General features: G+C 38.2%; 1 protein-coding gene across 5 annotated transcripts in view; it reads right to left on the bottom strand.

Annotated features, from left to right (window-relative positions):
* Window positions 1-23,322, bottom strand: part of PROM1 (prominin 1) — a 62,507-nt gene that overhangs the window by 20,400 nt on the left and 18,785 nt on the right. For 3 of the 5 annotated variants that reach the window (XM_059845126.1, XM_059845129.1, XM_059845127.1), the window contains 8 exons: window positions 18,844-18,902; window positions 15,923-15,949; window positions 14,203-14,408; window positions 7,580-7,700; window positions 4,823-4,886; window positions 2,427-2,516; window positions 883-1,100; window positions 399-473 (listed from right to left, as the gene is read on the bottom strand). In XM_059845126.1, the coding sequence (XP_059701109.1) occupies window positions 399-473; window positions 883-1,100; window positions 2,427-2,516; window positions 4,823-4,886; window positions 7,580-7,700; window positions 14,203-14,408; window positions 15,923-15,949; window positions 18,844-18,902 (860 nt within the window). The remainder of the gene's footprint in view (window positions 1-398; window positions 474-882; window positions 1,101-2,426; window positions 2,517-4,822; window positions 4,887-7,579; window positions 7,701-14,202; window positions 14,409-15,922; window positions 15,950-18,843; window positions 18,903-23,322) is intronic. The other 2 variants (XM_059845128.1, XM_059845131.1) reach the window with 1 other exon arrangement.

The following is a 23,322-nucleotide window of genomic DNA, read 5'->3' as shown; positions in this document are numbered from 1 at the left end:
GTTGAATATGCACATAAAGAATTTGAAATAAATATTTCAAGATAGCTGGAATACAATAAAACTAATTAGGAGACCATGGAATATTTAATTTTTTTAGTTTGAACCAAAAAGTAGAGAGCATGCTACGGGATCTGTGTTTCTGCCTTTTCATTTTTTAAGGACTGTTCTTTCAAGCAGACAACTTGTGAAACATTTTAGACTTGTATTATCCTGGAGATACAAAGCACTGTATTCATACTTTCAAGTGTTAAATCCTGGCCAAACAATGAGGGATATTCAACCACGAAGCAGGTTGAGGTGGCAACAAAAATATTCTGCTTGAGAAACCAAGGGGAGTCAAGTGATACACATATCCCAGTTTATCCATGAAGAGTTTAAAAATCTGTCAAGAGACATACCTTTTGAACCAGACTAGAAAGGTCTATTTTAAGGACTTCATTGATCTTTGCAAGCTGCAAGTTCACACCTGGCAACTGGGAAGGAAAAACACACCTGAGTCACATCGAAGTAGCAGTTTTGCTAATTCAGTAAATATTTCAAAGTTAGGAGAGAGGGTAAAGAAACTAAAGTCATCTTTAGGAGAATCTTCCTAAACACTTGTGAAACCTTTGCTGTACAAAAGCAAAGCTTAACCCTCAGCATCTTTGGGAGGGCAGATTATTCCACTGCCCAGAGCAGCACTTTAAACCAGCTGCTTGACACACATTTTATCCTTTTCTACATAGAAGATGAAAAGAGTGACTGGAATTACCTGGAAACACAGAAAAAGGGAAGGTCACTTATCTCACAAGTGACAGCACACACCTAACCACTGAATGGCAGACATACTACTGGGCTTATTCTCACTTTGAGTGTCTGAAAAATATTGTTAAAAGATCTTACCCCACTAAAATTGGCATTGATGTTCAGTTGAACTAATGAATTCCTGATGATGTTGCAAGTTGAGGCAGCCTGAGCTGCATTGCATGCAGAGTCATTGAGGGTGTTGCTCAGGTGCATTTTAACATCTGTCAAGTTTGCATGAAGTCTCTCTGTTCCCTCCTGCAAAACCTCTACAGAGACACTCACATTTTCTAGTGCTTCCTTTGTTTCTCTGATGGCTGCAAAGACGTGAATTTTTTAAAAAAACCTTTTGTTAGAAAGCAGCCAATAGGCACAGACAGGAAGAGAAAGTGTACATGTATAAATCATATGATCTTAAAAATACAGATTTAATTACTGTCTCATTCCCAGAAAAACCTTAGCACAGGAAATTCTAGCAAAGAACATGTACTTATTGCATATAAAAATATACCTCTTACGCTTTTCTACAGAGAAAGTAATGTGCTCAGGTTACTTTTATTGGTATTTCATCCACTTCCCTCTTTTCTACTGTTTCCTTTCCTCTCCTTTCCCAGTGGTTTCAGTAAAGAACTTTAACACTTGGTCATTAGAAACTAAAAGCTCATATCCATCAAATTGTGTTTTCAGTATTTTCCTCATAATCCAACTCACAAATCATACAGCCGCAAGATGAAAGGTAAGGAGATTATGTTGCATCAGCCAAGCATTAGTGAGTGTTCCACACTGCCTGGGCTTTAGATTCCATCCCAATCACACCAAACAAAAGAAATGAGAGGAATCCCAAGCACTGAGCAGGTGTTCAGTAAACAACCACACAGACACAACTAAGAATACACAAAGTTACAAAAACAAAGTGCACTTCACACCACACAAGGTCTTATTGTGGTTTTTACCTTTGATAGCCCTTTCCACTTTGACTTCAAGAAAAATAAGAGAAATAAAGCAAAGAAAAAAAAAAAAAGGAGAATGATGACAAGTGAATGAAAGAGAATTCATGGCTAAAAAAAAAAAAAAAACCAAACCAAAGTGACTCAAGTTCATGGATGCCTTCCCTTTGCTCTGTAAGCTGTATCTGATTCGTGAAAAAAGAAGCCTTAAATGGAAAAATAATAAAGGAATATTTTCTCTAAAAAGAGAAAGAACTAAGAAGGAGCAATGCCAAACTCAAAGATATAATGAAGAAATGCTGGCTAACACGCTCATAATAATCTCGGCAGTGTAGAGGACAAAATCCCTGACTAATCTGAAAATAATTATGGCTATAATAATTTTGCAACTCTAAAAGGACAGTTTTCCCAGTTTCCTTTATATTCAATAGAATGGGACACCAACTTGGAACAGGAAATTCAGATTTCATCCCTATTCACTGACTCCCAAAACTAAGTATCAACAATAGCACGTAAATTTTGATTTAGGTTTTAAATGTATTTATCAATCTTAAGATGTGTGAAATCCGCTATTTAAAAGAAACATCCAGGCATGAAGAAAAATGGTAAGTTGACTCATTGTATTACACAAAGCTATCCCATGCTGTGCCTGTTTTACCATGGTAACAGAATATTATACAACATGTACATCTTTACCTCCTGCCATTGTCAGAGCTGCATCAAGTGCAGGACGCACTTCTTTTCCCAGCTGTTCTTGAACTCTGGCTCCAAGCACAGGTCCAACATCTGTAATATGGAGAGATAAAAATAACCAACACATTATACACTAGCTCAATTTAAACTGTCTCTTAAACTACCTGCTACCAGACTCTTTACTTAACAAATACATATATTATGGATATACATATATATATGTATGCTTACATATATGTACAATTTCATTCATACATACATATACATATGAATAAATATACATAAATTATTGAAAATTTTTTAAGGCCTGACAGTCAGAACTTAAGTGACAGAAGGCAATGCAGAGACATAGCTCTGCTTTAGCTAGCTATAGGTTTATAAATGAAAGAAGTAAATCAAAATATGGTGGAAAATATTCATTAACACTTGACCACATGGGTAAAGACACACAAGAATTTCAACAAACTCCACAATATGTATTTCATTGCATTTACTACTTTTTTGGGAACAGGACTTTTTCCACAATTTATCTTTAAGTGGTCCAGCATCTGAACAGGAATTTTGTGGCATAGTCTTTCACTACACACTATGTTTTCATATTGCAAGACAAACTAAGAAGTGGATTCTTTTCCCTTCTCCTGTTCCTCACGCGTCCAGCAACACCAAGGTCACCCACAAGCCAGCCCTGCTGAAATCCCTTAAGCTCATTAAGGCCCTGTACCCTCATGCAGAACATCCAGCACGGACACCACAGCCCCAGCTCCCCCCACCTCCAAACCCTCCAGTCTCCCTGCCCACAAACAAATGAACCTTGGTTCAGCAAAGCAACAGAGAAATGCTGAGCAGAGCTGGGTGAAACATTCTGATGTGACACATCCTTTAAGTAATCACCAGGTCCTCTCCATTTTCAGATCACAGTAAACTGATTCTTCAGTTGTTTTCCTTTTGATGAGATGGGAATACTGCCTGGTACAGAAGCATCCCTTACTGTCAGCACTATCACTTCTGGCTTGAGTTGAGAACTTCTACCAAGTATTAAACACTTTTCCACATTTCTTTAAGGTAGGCAAACTGAACTAATCTACAGTTCTCTAGAGATTCCTACTACTGTTGATTCCCCTAGGAAAAAATCCTTCTGTACCCAGATGTCAACATAACTAATTCTGGTATTTCAAGAAAATAAAAGCAGTCTTTATTTGATGATTCTCTCATCACAGGTAACTAACATTATAAATTTGTCTTGAGAACAACTAAACATTTAATTTGAAATTTCAGTTTGGAGTGGCTGGGAAGCTTCAAGCTAATACCTGAAATACAAACATCAATTTTTTTATTATTACTGTTATTATTATCATAGACTTTAAGATTACATCTATTTTTTAGACCAGAGTGCTCCTGCTGAGAATGAAGTAGGAAGACTACTTAACTACTGCTACTACTACTTTCACAGGCATATTCAATGTGCAATAAAGCCTTACATAGACAAGGCACATTAACCTCAGGGTATGCCAAGTTGGCTCAATTGAAAACTACTTTTAATATACATTTTAAACCTACACAGAAGCAGAGATTCTGGACGTGAGAATCAATTTATTATAAGTGGCACAATGCCACAGCTGCACAGTTTGACCCCAGCAACAATCCCTCAATCCAACAATGAAACCTGTATGAATTTATAAACACCTGGCACACAATGCACCTTGAATCATTGTGTGTCCTGATTATGGTCAGCCCTTTCTATCAGGAATTTTGGAAAGTGAATCTTAAATTTAAAAAAAAAAAAAAAAAAAAAAAAAAAAAAAGGTCAGTTTTCTGGTTGTTTTTGTTTACTGAGATCTTTGAATATGATTCCTCATACTGTAACTGTGCTGAAGGGGAAAGTGCAGCAGTTCTAATTCAAATTTTATCTACTGCTCTTCAACTGCTTGTCTGAAATGGCAAATACATTAAGCAGCTTTAGAAAGAAGATAAGCTTATAACTCAACTCCTAGCTGAAGAGAGGACAAAGGTAGAACAAGAAAAATAAACAGAGTTCTCTCTCACTGGAACTATCACAACTGCTAGTAGCTCTGTTCCTTGATATTTGGCTCCAATTCTAAGACCTGAGGACAAATATTCCAAAATATTACAAAACTGAAAATGAAAATAAAATATTAGCCTGACTTATTGAATAATAATTTAAGAAAATACTTTTATTTCAGGAAATACTCCACATTATACCAGCTCTGAAACACTGTATGTGAGAAGGATTTTAGTCTCACTTACCACTGAGAACAGCACTTCTATTTGAAAACCATATTCTTATAAATGAAATTTCACTTAGCACTATGAGCTAATTACATCATCTTATTGAAGCTTTTAACTATACATGCTAACCCTCTTTGAATAAAAATACTTACTATTTAGGTCTGACAGTGCTTTATCCTTAGTTGTGTTGTACTGGTTCACCAAGTAGTCAATTTGCTGAGAAGAAAATGATTAAAAAAAACTATTAACAGAACTGAAAAAAGTAATCCTTTTGAATGTGTCAAATAATCACTCTGAAGCAATCAAAATATGTGTGCAAACCCCTCCAAACATTGCCCTTCTACTATTTTCAACTAACCAAGTATTTTATTTGCTTAACAGATCTGCACATAAAGTGTTAGATTGGGATATCTACTTAATTGGAACAGCTCTGTGGTCAATGATTCAGCTCAAAAATATTAACTAGCAGGCACTGTGGCCTTAGGGAGGTTTCAAGTCAGCCAGGCCAATAAGGTCTTTTTTTCAGGTCTTCAACTCTGTTACTTGGTTTTGTCTGGCATGAGTTCCTACTTCATGGAAAGGCGTGGCATTACTGCGGCGGCAATTTTGAAACAATTCACCAAGCCAGCAGATTTGTATTTGGGCAGCCTCTCAGAGCTTCTCTTGTGGAAAGGAGTAGGCTGCTCTGTCTTAACACAAGTAGTTTTCCTTACCCCCTGGTGGATTTGGCCCAGTCTCAACTTGAGCTCTACCAAAACACCATATAAATGTAGACCAGCAACTCAGTTACCACTAAATCCTAGGTTTGGAGAAAAGGCTAATAAAGAACCATCCCAAGTGGAAAAATTACACTAACTTTGAAAAGACATTATTGATTTCTGCATGCTTAAAATAATGAATTCTACCCCAATCAAGCTTAAGTGGTGTAATGGTTAAAACACTTGAGAAATGGATTTCCAATTTTAAGAATGATTCAAATGTCTACAAAAGTATATCTGGCTTGCAGTCTCAAACTTTCTGTGAAATAAAAAAAGACAAAAAAATCCACCCTCGAAACAACCTATTGATCAGTGAATCTAATTAAATGACAAAGTAAGGAATGGACCTCCTTCTTCTAACCCAGGAGAAAAAATAATGAGAGTTTCTTACTGAGAAGGCTGTAGGTATATTTTTGCTTATTTAATTATTTTCGTCTACCTAGCTTAACCAAAGGACTAAAATTTTTCAGGGCTACAGGTCTCAAAGGTTTTGCATTGTCTCCAGCAATGTCCCAGAAAAAGGCAATTCTGTATGACTAATAGTGTTATTGCTCAATACTCACAGTCTGCAAATCTCCTGTGACATGAACTCTTAACACAGGACTTCTTTTTCAAATCCTCTTATATGCTGTACACACCTCATACTGATGAGTCAAGGACATCAGTTCGACTTTCAGAGCTTTACAGACAATTAGTTGGATACTAGAACTTTTTCAAAAAACTGTAGCTCTTCTCCTTTTCTCAAGAAGTTCTTACAAATGTGTGTGTATACATGATACTCATGCACCTGGTCTGACAAAATGACTCATGAGATACAACTGATGACTGCATTAACACCAAGTCTAAAAAAGAAAAGGTAGTAATACCACACTGAAACTAAAAAACTACTGAGACTTTGACTAACCTCTGGCAGAAGTGTTCAAGTCCTGACACTTTTAAATTTAATAATTAAGTGTTTTTATTAGCCTTTTAGCTAGTGTCTATTTTTTTTTCCTCTGTTCCAGTAGTTACTTCTACATAACAGATTTCCTGCTCTGAAGTTCCTGATTGGCAGAACACTGTCAAGGAGACCCTGGTGGTTTCTGATGTGACTATATTGATCCTTCTGTGCCCAGCATCAGCTCTAGACTGACCAAAATCACTCTGTTTCAAGAGGGATTATTGGCATGACCTCCACTTCTTGCCATATACCTCCAGCACCCATCTGTTACAACACCACACACAAAGTTTGGAGAACACTCCAGATAGGAAAACATCTGAGGCCTCTCCCAAGATGTCTCCTGTTCTCACATAGCCCTGGTCAGCAGAAAAGCAGCCCAGAATTACTGTGACTGGGATGCTACCACACTTGTGGATTCCACATAACTGCATGAATTCCACCTATTTCTAATTTATAAGTCACATGGAAGTAAAACAGGTTAATAAAACTGAATTCAAATAATTAAAACTAATGAAAGCCAAGGTAACAGAAACGTCAGACTTTTCTGCCCTGTATAAATTCACTTAGAATTGAAATTGCACACTGTCTCCAAGTCTTCCTATCTAGCTTTTTTTTTTTTTTCAACACAAAACAATATATGCAGAGGACTGCTTATGGAACTCCAAGGAAAATCTGAAAGAAAAGAATCTTTCCTCTTTAGTACGATACAGTGTGACTTTGGTTTACAGAAAAAACAGTCCAAAATACTCCTGGAAAAGAAATTATTGTGGCTCTGTCCCAAAGCCCATAGAAGTACACCCAAATTACAAGGAAACAAGAAAGAGCAACAAGGAATCCAAGTTTTCATATCATACTTTTTTTTTAATGCTTTCCTTTTAAAACCTTTTTTTTTCCAAATTCTTTATCTTCTGCTCGTGATCTACACTAGTTCAGTAGGAGGAAAAGAGCCTACAAGCAGCACAGCAGCTAACTGCCAAAGTACAACTCAGAAGTTGTTCAAGGAATGCTGATCCATCAGGGTAACTCCCAAGCACTTACTGCTGTGTGAAAACATCTTACCTTGCACCGTTTATTCTACTTAGTGAGACTGACATACAAAAAATAAAGAAAATACTGCAGGTATACAGAAAGAAAGAATTATTTTCTGCAGTATTTCTTATTTATCCGTCTTCCCTCCCACCCTCATTCCCCATAAAGAAAAAGTTCTTTACCGCTGGAGTGTCGTTAAGGAAAATTTTCAGATCTTTAAAATTACTGTTAACCAGTTTCCTTGCTCCTCGGACTTGGTTAGTTAAATGCTGGTTGGCAGCATATGCACAGAGCACTCCAACACTACAAAAAATACAGATAACAGATATTGTTAGTGTAAGTGCATATTCTAACATAAGACAACCAAAAAATTATAGCCCAAAAAAAGTCAATATTATCAAAAGAAAGGAAGGTCTCCACAAATTACTACAGGTTCTCACATACAACATGAGGCAAACTAAGACTGAGCCAAAAGGGCCAATACTGTATTACCAATTCAAAAAAAAGAAAGGAAAAGTGATGTTACCCCAAAGTCTCCTGAAGTTATTAGTGTACAACTACTAATCCATTTGCATGGGTACTGTCAGAAAATGTCTATATAGCCTAAGTAAATTGTATGAGATTTAGAAAGATTAGGTTCTGTTACAAGTAGCATTAACCTTGACACAGCTACAAGCAAATGCTTGCCAGTTAACTGTGAAAAGCAGTATTTTTCATTTGATAACTTCATCAAGGTTTATTCATGATAACACAATTTATTTACATAATTGCATGGATCATTCAAAAGCACACAAATAGTCCATATTAATGCTAAAATAATATGCATTTCCTGATACTGAAAAAAAATGTGGAAAGTAAGCTAGACTTCTTGTCAGCACTGCTGATGATTATTTTATATTTGATCACTCTTCATTGTAAAGTTCTCATTATGGCATGGCAGATCTGCAGAAACAGTAAGTTAAAAGGCAATTAAAGGTCCCAAGAGGGACTTTAAAGATCCCTTATCATACATGAACCTTAGTTTTTTGTTTAGCTTAGGTGTAAAACAGACTTAAAGAGAAGGATGACTTTTAGACATCTGACATTCACAACTTGCAGACAAGTACCAGAAAAGTCAAGAGTAACCACCAGAGTGGTAACAGCCTCAAAACTGGGCTGCCTACAAACCCATCTGATGGGCTAAGCACTAACTCTGAGATTTAACCAGCAGAAATCTGAGATGCACTCTCCACAGGCAGGATTTATCCCCAAAGGGCAGGCACTGCCTTGAGGCCACAGTCAGGTGTGTTACAGGCAATTCCTGGTTGGCACATTTGATAAGTCTCTTACTTTGTATTGCAGCTCAATACTAGAGACACAGTACCCTTAAAGGCCACTATGGACACCCAAACACAGGGGAAGGGAATCCCTAACACAAATGGTACTGTACTCCTGCCCAACTGTCAAACATCCTAAGATGGGGTGTCAAGAAGACTTAGACACTAGTATTTTTAAATCAGACTTACAGAAAACCTAATCCAGGCTCTCTATGGGGAAAAAGATACATGGTAGTGTAACTCTTGCTCCAAAGAATATGCATTCAAAGGCAGCCATAATATAGCCAGATAAATGAAATGATGGAGAGCTAACAGGTACCTAAAATAACATGACCTGTGTATCCTGGCAAGACAGGAGCAAACACCCTGATTTATAATGCTCATCTCCTTCAGTAAATCAATACCAAATGTTCATCTTTATTTTGCTTTTCCTATTTTAGCTTTTCCAAACAATGTAAAGGATTGTTCTCCTTATAAGACTGGTCACATGTTCAAGAACTTGTTGTTCTGAAAAATACTTGCTGAAGGAAAATTCTAATTTCAATTAGAAAATTCTAATTTCAATTTCAAAGCAGCTCACAAGGGGAAATGGAAAGACTACATGCTACAGGTCATATCTACTAGGATTCCTTTACTAACATTTTTCTCAATACCCAAAATATTCATGAGAGGATGACAGAGATTGACATAAAGTGGTTGCTTCTCTACCCAAAATTTCAAAGTTATGTCTTCAAAACTAGCTGTTAATTAACCTCCCAGAAGTCACTAAGGAACAAAGGGACACACACATATATCCTCCTACTTAACCTACAGCAAATGGCATAGTTTTATTGCCACTATGACTAACACTCAAGCAGACACTATTATCACCTACCACCCAAGGAATGAGAACTCAAAATGCCTAAATACCAAGGAATTGAATAACTTTTAATCCAAACCATTCTATAATTCTATGACAAGCATAGTAAACAGTTTAATTTTGAATACAGGCAATATATTATTTCTTTTCACTCTACTGTGATAGAAATTGCTATCAAAATATTTTTAGCTTTTCTTTGTTAATCAGAAGACAAACTATCTTCAAGCTACCAGGAAAAGCAAACATGTATATTGCCTCTGAGACTCAAGAGTTTATGACCATGTCCTCAATCTTTAGACAGAAAGCATTTTTACCCTTTCAATTCTATGCTCAGAGATCAGAAAGGTCAATTGGAGTTAACAAAACAGTAGTTTGTAAGATCTCAGCACAACATCTTTCTCTTCAGCTTCCTAAACGGAAGGAGTGGGAAGAAACAAGCTAGTGGAGATATTTCAAGCAGCCAAGGTACTCAGAACAAGTGTGACTACACTCTGAATGTAACTAAACACACAACATGAGAGGAAAATCTATTTATTATGTAACTGAGCCTTGAGTCAACATTCAATAAGAAGCTATGAGGAGAAAGTCATAAAGCAGGAATAAGAAGGACATGTCACTTCTGTAACAGGTTAAGAAAATAGTTTTAACAATTCTTCAGGAGTCCCATATTCCACTCTCAAGTTTCTTGCCAGGTTTCACAGATGCATAGAAATGTTACTAAACCAGTTGCAGGGGAGAACCCACGCTTTTCCTTTAGCTGACCTTGCAAAAAATTTCAAGTCACAAAATAGAAACCTTGAGCTCATTTACATATTGGAAGAATAGCCCCTTCCTCACTACGAGATAAATAATTTTTAAAAATTATGGAATAGAGATTTCTGCATCAACTTTTCCACCAATTCTTTCAGATACTATTGATTTGCAGGTTCTGAACAATGTGTATTACCAATCCTACAAAGCCAAGAGAACAAATGTGAAGCCTGATGAAGTACTTGACAAGATGCCAAACACCATTTCCATCCTCCAGACTTGACTTTCCTGAACATCCATTATGTCAAAAAAAGGTTATAACACAAACTCTCTTGGAGGCACAGAAAACTGACTATGTGTTTTCCTATGCAATAACCAAAATATTTTGTATCACCAGCAAATCTGGTATTGCAATATATGCTTTCTTAAAAATCAAATGTTCCTCCCTTGCCTTTATACTGTACAAGAACTAATGAATTAAACATTTCTTTCCCAGAGAAAACATGCTTGCCTAAGCTTGCAGATGACTAGTGAGTAAGATCTAATAGCAGGTCTCTGTCTCTAAACTTTCAGTTCACATTTGAAGAAAATAATGTAATTGTTTGCATAAGTCTGGAATATCAAATCAGCTTAGCTATGTATTTGATAGAGTATTTCTACATCCTCTGCTCTTTAGCAATAGAATCCTACTTTGTAGGGAAACACTCATGTATAAAAGCTGTGAACTACCAAAACACTGCATGTATTTTTGACTCAATCTATACAGAAATATTTCAAACAGAAAGTGTATGTACTGGAAAATGACACCCTAATGGCCTATTAAGATAAACAACTGCATACATAATCACAGATTTTCCAACTTCTTTCTTATACCCCTTCTTGAGGAAAGTGTACTTCTCACTTAAGCCCCACCTGCAGAAAGCAGATCTAGTTGAAGCCTTTTTTTTAATTGAAAGAAAAAAACCTCAAACTTAGACTTCCTGTACACACCACTCCAGTAAGCTGAGTCTAAAATCTCATTGTAATTACCAGAGCACTACATCAGTGGAAAAGTGAGAAGAAATGTTCATTGTGATTAAAATCTACTGGCTGAGATATTCTAAAATCTGCATTAACAGCACATATATGTCAGTGTGAAATTGCATACTGACACAGAAGAAAACCCATCCCCACACTACTAGAGTTTTCTAGAGCTTTTGCCTAGATACACAGTCCACTGAAAGCTCCACTATCAGAGTCCTTCCCCTACCAATACTCTTCACTGTGCATTTAACCTGTCTTTCCCAGTCAATGAAAGACAATTTGAAACTATTTTTCCATATCAAGGACTGGAAAAGAAAAAGGAGAAAATGGCTCAGTGAGAGAATCCCAGAATGTCTGGCACTATAGGAGAGAGGGAGAAGATGGAGAACATACACTTAGATGGTAATCCTGAAGAACTCCATCCCCTAGAAATCCTTTCCAGGCCCTCCAGCAGCTGTCTACGTGAAGGTTCCACAGGAGTGCCTTTAAAGCAAAGCTCCACTGGCAGAGGTTTGTGTTCAGGGTACTTTGTGGGATGCCAGCCTTGCCAAATGCATCTTCTGAAGCAGCACAGCTCAGGGTAAAGGAGTCTGTAGCATTCCAATCTCTTGGCAGGGGTTTGGGAGACCTACTCCCAAAGAAGGCCTCCCACGCTTCATGAACTTGAAATTATACCCGAACAATGACAGGGTCTGCCGTAGTAATTTCATTGCACATCTCAATGTAACCCTGTATTGATAAAGATCATTGAAGTTTTCATTCTTTTGCCTCTGTCTGCAAGTATCCATAAGCATTTTACTCACACAGGACTAAACTCTTCTGGTTATTGTTATTATTACATTATTACCTGGTTATTATTACGTATTCAGCTCTGGCACAGTCCTTGAGAAGCGTGATTTTGGGAAGAATTACAGGTAAACCCTCCACCTAAGCTGAAATTGCATAGAAACCTCGGGGAAAACCAGGTAATAAAGTTTCCACAAAAAAATCACCACAAGGATCCTTTCTGAGTACAGTACAAGACATGTAGAAACAGTTCTAAGTAAACCTCAGGCTTCCTCCAGTATTTTTTGTTGGGGCAATGGCTACCAGTAAGACTGTCCTTTTGCATTACAGCACAGCAGTAAGCAAGCTGACATGGGCTTTAAATAGATACAGGCATGGCATCTTGTCACTTGTTAAAGAAGATCCAGGAAGGGCAGGAGAACCTCTCTTGGTACACAGGCATACTGGAGACTTGAGCCCTCAGTCAGTCTGGGATCAGTAATATTAGCCTTATAAAGTTCTATCTTGCCTTGCACATCACTCACAGCATTATAGACTTGACCAGGGAGTCCTCATATAAGATTATCTCTACTCAACCTTCAGACTGATTTCAGGCAACACCCCCCACTTAGGGTAAGCATCTGATACATCATGATGTCTCATAAAAAAGGGAGGGGTGGGGTGGGGAAGGAGACATTAAAGAGGGAATTTCCTTAGTTCTGGAAAGAATATTACTGGGGATCACTGATCTGCTAGTCATGACCTGGGGAGAATCACTTGCCTGTGCTGGCTGTGCTTAATCCCACAAGGACAGCTGGCAGCAAAAGCACAGGGTAAAGAGACCAACAATGGGGACAATCTTAATTTTTCTACTAATAGGCAACATTCCCCCGTCATTATAGCCAGAAAGTCATTTCCCAGGGGACAATCTCAATTTTTCTACTAATAGGCAACATTTCCCAGTCATTATAGCATGCTGCAACACAGAGTCCTGCAATGTGGTAGAAAGACAGCTGGCAAGCTCTGTGACCTACCTCCAGTTTCAACATGTTGAGTGGTAATTCAATAACTTACTGTCTTCAAGGCACACTTGAACCATAAAGAACTTTTGTCCTGTCATCATGGCAGGGATGCATTTATCACCCTACACCATTCAGTTTTCGAGTTTTTGAATTCTTGAGGGTCATGCTTGTTAGTGATGTTTGGGAGAAAAGAGCATGTTCCCATATCTGATATCAGCCTGACCCCTATATGAGCGTAAGCAAGGTCACCATTTGTCATGACACACAGTAATAGAAAAAAAAAAACAATTTAGATTACAGCAGAGTGACAAAGAACATCCCATATGACTGAACAGTCATTGTATAGATCAAAAAACTTTTTTTCTTCTTTAATATAATCACAAAATAAGGATAGTAGGCAGGTGAAAACATGAAGAAGTTAAAGGAGAACAGAAAGCCTGAAAGCAAACGATGTATTTTGAAAGCAGGAAGAAATCTTGATTGTAGTTCCTCGTCACCCATTACACACCCAGCACAGGAGTATAGTCCTAACACCAACAGTGCAAAAATGTCTCCAAACTCCAGGATTTACAGGGAGTGCATGCATGGTTTAAACAACACAGGACCCAGAAGAAAACCCATTGTTTTGAACTAGTATAAATATCTCGAGTACAGCAAATAACTGAAAGAAGTCAGTTGCTTTTTTCACTACCACAGCACTACCAAGAACAAGGCAGTATGTGATATCTCAGGTTCTTCAGGGGATGGGGGCTGAACACAGGACACAGTCTCTACAGTGTTCAAAAGTGTAATGCAACATTCTGCAACTGCTGTTTTGAAACTGGCAAAAATGTCATTTGCCCAATACAAACATATTTTTTTTTGTTTGTTTCACACCTATATTCTGCTCAATTAAGTACCTGTGGATAGCAACAGTGGCAGCATTTTTTATAATGCAGTTATACATTTTCTTTAATAAGCAATAATTTCTGCACCTGTAGGCTAATACAGTAATATCATTTGTCATATGACACTGCAAAATAAGTCCTATACCAAGGCATATATATTGTTGTTCTCTTTATCACACTTGCCTTATTATTAAAGAAGCAACAAAAAGAAATGTTGCAAAACAGCTCCTCTGACAGTCAGCATTTTTCTTCTGTCTTTGATGCATTTCCCCACCACAGTTGTCACAGCAACGACACATACAGAAGCAAAGTCCCACAAGAGGCAGTAACAAAATAAATAGCAATCCCAAGGCTGCGGAGACTATAAAACCGATTTCATAGTAGATGGCCTGAAATTCAGACAAAAATAGTGGTAACAGCAGGTATCACACAGTAACTGCAATCAATATAGAGCAAATAATTAAAAATCAAACTACAGACTAAACCATCTACTGAGTTACTGAGGTTATGGAATTGATATATTTTGTCAATAATTGACAACTTTTCTAACAAAAAGATACGTAACATTGTAGATACTGATAGCTAATAATTATTTTCCTAGAGTATTAGCTAGGCAAACTACAAGAGTGAGTGCTAAGAGAGAAGCAGGCTCACAAAAAATAAATGTGAATCAGTGCAATGGAAACAGGTTAAAAATGAACACATCTTAATTCCCAGACCACAAATTTACTGTTTCTCACATCTGTTTCCAAAAAGGCTCCACAAATGTCAGCAAGGCTAACTAGAGCAACACCTCATCAGGGGGAAAAGGAGGCTTCACTTTTTCTCCATTTCATTAAGAGTAGAAAAATTCATCTGAATCCCAAAGGGAAGTATTTCACTGGATGATCGATTGCAATGGCAGGGGCTACTCCAAAGGGCTGAGTTTAAACCTTCTTAGGGACTGGAAAACATGAAGAAGCAGACAGATTTTAAGATCTCTCAGGCAAAGACATTTATTCTGCTGCCAAACAGCAAAGCAGCAGCAACTAAAAGGATGCTTTCAAAAGCTGGTAGGAGTGAAAGGGAATGATGCAATGCAATACCCTGGCTTGATTTCACACTGCAAGAGCCCTGGGACTAAGGAGCTGGGCCAGGCAGCCCTGGCCGGGCCCTGCACGAGGCAATGTGGCTCCCAGGGGACACACTCTGAGCTGGCCATGCTGCTTCCCTCTGCTGAAAACACAACCCAGCCAAAACCAGGTCAGGGAGGTGTATGTGCACAGAGATAGCACAGTGTGGGCACACCCCAGCAATCCTTCTTCCCTGATAAATCTGTCTTCTCCTTTCCTTTCCCAATCTTAGGGGAACTAATTCTCACACTAGTACATTTGAGTCCTTTGCTGTTTTACAGATCCACCAGCACAAGGGCAACTTGGCAGCAAAAGGATGAAATTGAGGCTGCATAACTGCCCTGTAAAAGAAGTTACATTTTCTCACAAGATATCAATCATGCTCTAGTTCCAGCTTTGCTGATGCCCTTCCTCACAATCCCTAATTACCAACTGAGCCAAATACAGCAATTACCACCATAAGCAGAGTTGCAAATTTCTGCCCTAATTACCAAGTGTAGGATGAAAACTTCTCTTTTAATTATTATTAACTGCTTGTTAAAACCTGTGCTTCTTTCTGAAGACTATGAACTGCATGTTTGAAAGAAGAATTTGACTGGATTTTGCAAAAGAATCACTGTTTTCTATGTAGTTGAACACTTCAAAAGTTAAATGACAGCATGTTATTTTAAGATAGGTTAGATGGAAAAACAGTATTTAAAGTAACATTAAAAATGGCTATGGATGTTTTAACAGCAGTGCAGACAAGGTTAGTTTCTTTTCAAAGCTGTTCATCTACCATAAGACGTTACCTGAAGAGTCAGGACAACATTTTCTGGCTGTGGAAGTCAAAACAAATGGAGAATGTGTATAACACACAGGCAGCATGCACAAAAAACAAATCCCATGAATAATGAATAAATAACCATGACTAGATCATAACAGTTAACAACACAGAAACAATAACAAATAAGCCACTAAAGTAAAATAATGCACAGAAGCATCATTAAATAATTATGGAAAAATATTTATAATAAAATACATTGCATCTTTTTTCTGGTTTCCTTGGTGAATGAAAGGAATCTAGGATGTGTCCAACAAATATTTCATCTTAAAACAATGACAGACCAGTTACTTGTACACTGGGCATCTATTTCATATAATTCCCAATATATCTCGCAGATAGCCAGAGATCACATTATTTTGTGGTTTGGTGATTTCTTCATGAATTCCACCTGTCATAACTGATATGACATTCTTGACTAACTTTTTCTTCTCAGTGCTTATTTTATTATAGTAGCTCCAGTAGGAGTTTGGGATCCTAACACATTACACACAAAATTCATTCTCACTTTCAATTAACCATGTAGAGGTTCAATTTAAATTATTCAAAAGAAAAAAAGAAAAGGCATTCAAGAATAACTGAACTATTTAACAGTGCTTACCTATTTTCTAATCCGTAGAACCAGAAAAACACTGAAAACTAAATATTCAATGACACAATTTCAGAAGAACTCAATTTCCCCTTTGTCTCCACAATGGAAAATTAATTTCTTTTATTTTCCCCTACATCTCTGCCTGCCAAATTCACAGCTGACAGTGCTTTCCCCTTTCTCCTAACCAGAAGAAAGGCAGACAAGCTAGAGATGCAAGACCCCTCAGCCCAAAGTCTGATGTGCGAGAATCAGAAATGTTAAAGTTTTAGCAATTTTTTAATCAGCATCACACACATCCTTTTGAAACCTCTACTGTACAGCACTACTTAAAATGTTCAAAATCATATTTTTAACACATTAACATATTTTCTCCTGTATCAATGGAAGGATGACTAGTGCTTCCCTTATTAATCTTGCTCCCTTATTAATCTGGTAGCAAGTATGATTTTGAACATCTCAAGCATGCAGCTCCCAGCAGAAGCAAAGCAATGGCAGCAGCAGTGAGCTGGCTCCCCTGGGCAGGCACGGCTCAGCTGCTGGGCTGACCTGGCAGACTGCTGCCCCTGGCAGGGCATGGGGAGGTGCTCATGGTTAGAGTCCAACTGGGAACCCTAGGACACAGCACAGAAGTGGGAAGGGTCTCCTGGGTCACTAACACATTCTATAAATAGGTTTAAAAAAATGATTCAAAGGAACAACAGCAGAAATTTAACAGGATAAATAGGAGGAGCAGATTTCCGGTCCCTGCTATTGAAGGGCTGTTCTCAGTTCTTGGTGAGCACGTCTTCTCCTCACACACCCATTTTGGCCCCCATGCCTCAGTGCTAGCCCTATATTTTGCCCAAGAAGCAGAACTTTCTTCCTCATGCTTCCTCTCCATATGTATTTCAACAGAGTCAACACATCCCTTAACAACTCTTTTCCTAAGCTAAGCAAACTCTTCCAGTTTCACTTGAAGATCCACAAGTTTCCCAGATCACCTTAACAGACACTTCCTGAACTCATCCTAGTCTGAATTCATTCTTGCTGAATTTGAGTGATCAGAACCACAGGCAAACATTTCTAACTACTTATTCACAACCTTCAGCAACATTCACACTTCCCTGTCTCCACTGGAAATTCTTCCAGGGGCACATCTACAGCCCATGCTGGCATCTTCATAGCTGATTCTCACTGACGCTTCTGTCTTCTGAAGCACACTCTTACTTGTCCTGATATATTTTCATTTACCAAATTTGTTTCAAGGTTTTGCACTGTATTCAGATCAGAATTTGGACTGATGAATGTCCCGCATCTGTTCTGCTTCTTAAGCACTCCTATATTTTAACTGCCACTCTTGAATCTCATCCCCTACACAGGACTAGTCTAAGGTTTCTCATGACTTACATGCTGGTTACTAAATACTCTGCTTGTGGTCAGGGATACCAACTATGGTCTAACAGTCTTGTCCCGAGACTCTCCCGTCCAAGCCCTACCTTTATATTCTTCCCTGGGGATGCAGGAACAGTCTGTGCTGTACCACTCTCTAGAGTCCCACCAAGCAAGCAGGTGGGATCAGAAAGAGTCACGTGCTGCAGCATAACAACAAAACCCACACACCAGGATGTCATGCAGAGCTTATCAAGCTACTGGAGAAACAGGCTTGCTGTTGGGAAGTCACCAGTAAGGCCATGCTGGTCACAGCAACAGCTCAGTGTCTGTGTGCAAGCACCACGCCCACCCTCCTGCCGGGCACACTGTACTTTGGGCACCAGCAGCAAGTCACTCATATGAAGTAACTTGTCCATTGCCTGGGCACAGTCCAATTCCTACTGCAGAAACTCAACTCCTGATTCAGAAGTGGAACACTGCTCCAGAACAGCCCAAAACTTAGATGCACATTCCATTCCATCTTCTTGCCAATAGATAAATAGTATATTTATAATACAAATTCAGCTTTTTGAAAACAACAGGTGAAGCTTACAGGAGAGCTAAGCAGTAATGGTTCTCCCTAAGGTTTTTGAAATAAAAACTGATTTTTCAATACAAAGAGCCATCAATCTTTGTGCAACAATCCCATTACAGCTGGAATTTGTAAGTCATCTTTAACTACGAGTAGTTTCTTTACAGTGGCTTGTGGAATTTTCTTTATAACTGGTCTCACATTTTTCAGGAAAACATCATACTATTATTAAAAAACATCCATATTTGTATTCCGTTCATATACTTTTAAAAAACTAACTTCTGGTTTAGAAAAAAACCTGAATTTCAAAGTCATAATTTTCATTATTTTATGCAGATACACACAGACAATTTACCTTTTGATAATCGCCCTGTGTATTTCCAAACTGCTGCTGTGCTAGTTTTCTGATGAGATCTGAAAATAAGCAAGAATATTCCACAGTTTTAAACGACATAATTTATAAAAGCGAAGGAAAGAGAATAATATGAATTCTACTGTTAGGATGGCAAGATGAAATTAGGAAGAACAATCAACAGCATAGGCAAGCATGTAAGTGTCCCCATAAATCTGTATAGTAACGATATTTCTAATCAACTGTGTGTTTTATGAGCTCACAGGAATATAGCCAGGTTCTCTATCTATTAATCAGTTGCTACTAAAATACAGTGAAGGTTTGTCCGAGGTCTTCCTCTGTATCATAAAATCAAAAGTTTATCACATATGTATCAATTACTTGGACAATGTTTTGGGTATCAGTTTTGCTTCATGTTTATGCCAAGTACATACATGCATAAATATACATACAGCATATGCTATACACAGAATTAGATACATAATGTGCAAAACAAACATGCTAATGATGACTTCTTGACTGAAGGGTACAAAGAAGATCCTTATCTTGCCGACATTATCCCAATCCTTTTCCCACTTTTTATTTCTGTATTTTATTTTTTGATCTCTGGATCAACAGGGAGTATGTAATACCACCAAAACAAATCAGAAAGCCTAACATGTGCATTTACTGTGCATCAATCCAACACTCACTCTAACTTACAATATATAAAATTACAGCAATCACAAAAGAAGGCAGGAATTTAACACAACTAGTGCCACCTTCAGTAAACCCTGCAAGCTGCAACAAGTGGATCCCCTTTTTGGGACATCACCAGCCTACTGTTACCAAGGTTTTGACAACCCTATGGAAACTAAGTTGGGAACTGTGGCTCCCAGCCACTTCTGTGTCACCCTGCACTCGAAGGAGAGGGCACCACCAGCTCTGCAGACCCTCTGCCTCAGAGAAGCACCAGTGGCCCTGGGAGTGCTCCATGCTATGCAGTGTAAAAGCAACAGTGTTTGCACATTCAGGAGAAATAATTGACTAAGCTTCTGGTCTCTGATGAGGAGGAAGCATGTCAGGAAGGCAAACACTACCCCTCAAACAGCTCAAGGAAGAACTCTACACCCTATGCTCATACAGAGCTGGACTTCATCCTACTATTGCCTTGTTTTTGGTCTCCTCATGTGCAAATTAACCTAGTTAATAAACAACCTCCAGCTGGAGGATAAAAACCTCCAGTAAGTTACCTAACCTGGGGATCCATAAAGGACCTGAAGATGTAAAGCTGACTGTTCACCTCCCAAAAATACAAGGCCTCTCAGAATTTATTGTAGAACTCGTAAAGTATGTTCAGGGAGTTCACAGGGGTTGTGATCTCACTCCTCTCTCACCCCACACATGGCTCAGGAAAACAAATCCCTAAGCAAGCAGTGTCTCTAGCTCTCCCTCCTCAACACCCCACAGTAGGAACATGGACTCGACTGATTGAAGAGATCCTGAAGACTTCCTCACAGAAAACTGTCCATGGAATGAGAACACACTACAGCAAAGCACCAACTCCTGCTTTAAGGCAGGTAGTCCCTGCAAGGGAGCTGCAGCCAACAAGACTATAAATTAAAAAATAAAAATCTGTTAATGCATCAGTGAAGTGCCAAGCCACAAATCACTCCCTGCATAGGGAGCAGATTCCAAAACACTCAGAGTGCCAGTAAGGTATGTAAGCAAGGACTCTGTGTTCTGAGGCAACCTCATTTTGGAAAGATCATACATGAAGTACAGGATAAGGCTGAATCCCACAATAAGAGAAATGAAACTAAAACATACATAGAATAAGCACCTGGGAAGCACAAAAGAGTTATGATCCCTGCAATTCCTTTCACACTGGATCTTGGGAGTCATGAGACTGCTAAAGAAAAGGCACACACCACTGCATGGGCAACAGAAAACTGATCACTGCTGCAACTCTGGAACATCTCTCACACTGGGACCAGCAGAGTCCTCCCTGCATGGAGACCATCCCAGGCAGCATCTGTGCTTCTCTGAAAGTTTCAGTAAAAAGGAGACACAAATCTAAGTGAGGCAAAACTTCACAAACCCCAAAGATGTAATTCACACTGGTTGTTAAACATTTTTTTTCTTCAGCAGAGGTAACATTTCTTTCTTCCTGCTGATTTCTATGCCACATAAATAAATTTAAGAAATATGGCTGCATGAAATAATAAATGCAATAATTTTTTTTTCAGCTAGATGGCTTTCAGCATACAGGAAAAGGGGTAAAACAACTCTCTTGTTAACATATTGATTCAACTATTTAGCATTGTGTGAAAACCACTAATGAGAAACTGACCAACTTCAATTAGAATGTGATAGGAAGGAATAAAAAGGAAAAGCTTTTGTGATTTTCCATGAATGAAGCAGCACAGACTGCGTGCAGGTGACCAGCTGCAGGAGCCAAGTGCCCAAGATTCTGTGGCATCACTCTCCTTGATGCTGCTCTGAAGGCAACCAGAAGAGCCCCCAGCAACCTGCTCTCATTTCCAGGCTACTCTTAACTTTGAGGTTCATCTTGCTTTGTAAAACAGTTGAACTTGATTGCATCTCAAGGGCCCCTCCAGTGTGAATTATTCCAAAGTTATCCTTGACTTTCCATAATGACTTTCCATTATAAATTATTTAGTGCAGTAGTGAAAACACTGCCAGGAAGCATGAAAGAAAGCAAGATTTTATTATTGACAAAAATGTCCTTTGATACATTTCCTACTATTGAGAATTGGTACAAGAAAATCTTTAAAATATATTAGCTTTTCCTGTTAAATAAAAATTCAAGGCATTTACCCATTCTCCTAGTTGAGTGTCTGTCCCCATAAAAAGTTAAACATTAAAAAAAACCAAACCCTCAAACGTGTTACATGAAGTTTTACATACTTGTATAAACACACACCCACACAAATTTATGGACCTTTGCTGGTACACATTATGCATATGAAAGTAACTACTCAAGAGAAACTGAGGGGACCTCTCAGATCATCCAGTCCAACCTCCCAGCTCAGGCCAGAGTGACCCCCGACAGGTTACCCAGGGCCATGTCCAATCAGGTTTTCAGTATCTCCACGCAGAAGAGACAATACTTAAAAAAATCAAACCAAAACAACCCAAAACTTGCTCTGATTTCTTGTGATATGCCTAAATTGCTCAGTGTTCCTAATTCACAGTTTTATTTATACTGTTTCTGTATTTTATAGCCTGTGAGCAAAAAAAAAAAAAAAAAAAGACAAAAGTTAACCTGAATACATTATAACAAACTCATGCAGAAAATAGCACTTCGTACCTTTTTTTGAAATTTAGAGGCTCTAAAGCTTATTCATCAGAAAGTAAAACATCTTTAGGTTAATAAACAAGAAAGCCTGAAAATTGGTACAAAAGGCTCCCACATGGTTTGAATAAATTTAATAATAAGAACAGTACAGGTTTCATGTACAACCCAAGAACCTGCTACACAGACTATTTTTTGCCCTTAATTTTACAGAATGTGAGACTGCCCTGCTGAATAAAGATTCACTACTTAGATTACTTTGCAATGATTTTTCAGAAGTAACTTGACACTCTAGGGTGTTTTTCTAACCAGGCAGCACACGGTGATTGACCAGTCTTTACCATGAATTTATTGTTTCAATAGCTTTCAATATCAACATGGTTAGACATATCCCCGTTTGATTAATTTCAAATGAAAAGTGGAATTTATATTCCCATAAAAATATTTTTGGTTAGAATGAATGAGAGATTACCTGCAGCTACTCACATACCTGTAGGCACAAACAGCTACTCACATACCTGTAGGCACAACAAGCTGTGAATTCACAGCACCAAAATCCTCCCTGCTCCGATGATCTTTAAAGGTCCCTTGCAACCCAAACCATTGTGATTCTACAGGTTTTATTGCACATTGATGATAATCACAGGTACTACTGCAGAGCTTAAGCGTAAAATGGGGGAACCTTCTGTGTAAAAAGAAGCTACATATGGCTACACTGCTCATTGCAGCACAGTGAAAAGACAGCTCAACTCACATTTTATTCAGCCTGGGATTTTGGTCTGCTTTTATGAAGCATCTTTCCTCCCGAGCTAGAACATCTCATCTCTAGCATTATAAAAAGCTTTTATTTACAACTCAATTCAGGTAACTCCACACAACTCTCTCTTGTATTATGGCAAAGCACCATCGTGAGGTCTATTTCTGTTTCAAACATAAAAGTGTTAGGAAGGTATGATAACAAGTGGTGTCCTGTATTTCCAAATTAACTGGATTACTCCTGAAATCTTGGCTTGACTGGCTGTACACATTGTTTCACAGGACCAGTAATCCACAGCTTTAGCACAAAACACATTTTATCATTGGGGTTAAAGAGATTTACCTTGTGAGGCTCATTTACACAGCTAATTACATTATTGCTTTGCTGAATCCTTCCTGCTCTCATCACACATGCAAAATGCCATCTG

Source organism: Haemorhous mexicanus, chromosome 4 (genome assembly GCF_027477595.1).
Source record: "Haemorhous mexicanus isolate bHaeMex1 chromosome 4, bHaeMex1.pri, whole genome shotgun sequence".
Lineage (NCBI taxonomy): Eukaryota > Metazoa > Chordata > Aves > Passeriformes > Fringillidae > Haemorhous > Haemorhous mexicanus.
Note: the sequence above shows the minus strand (reverse complement) of the source record. Positions and strands in the feature narration are given on the sequence as shown.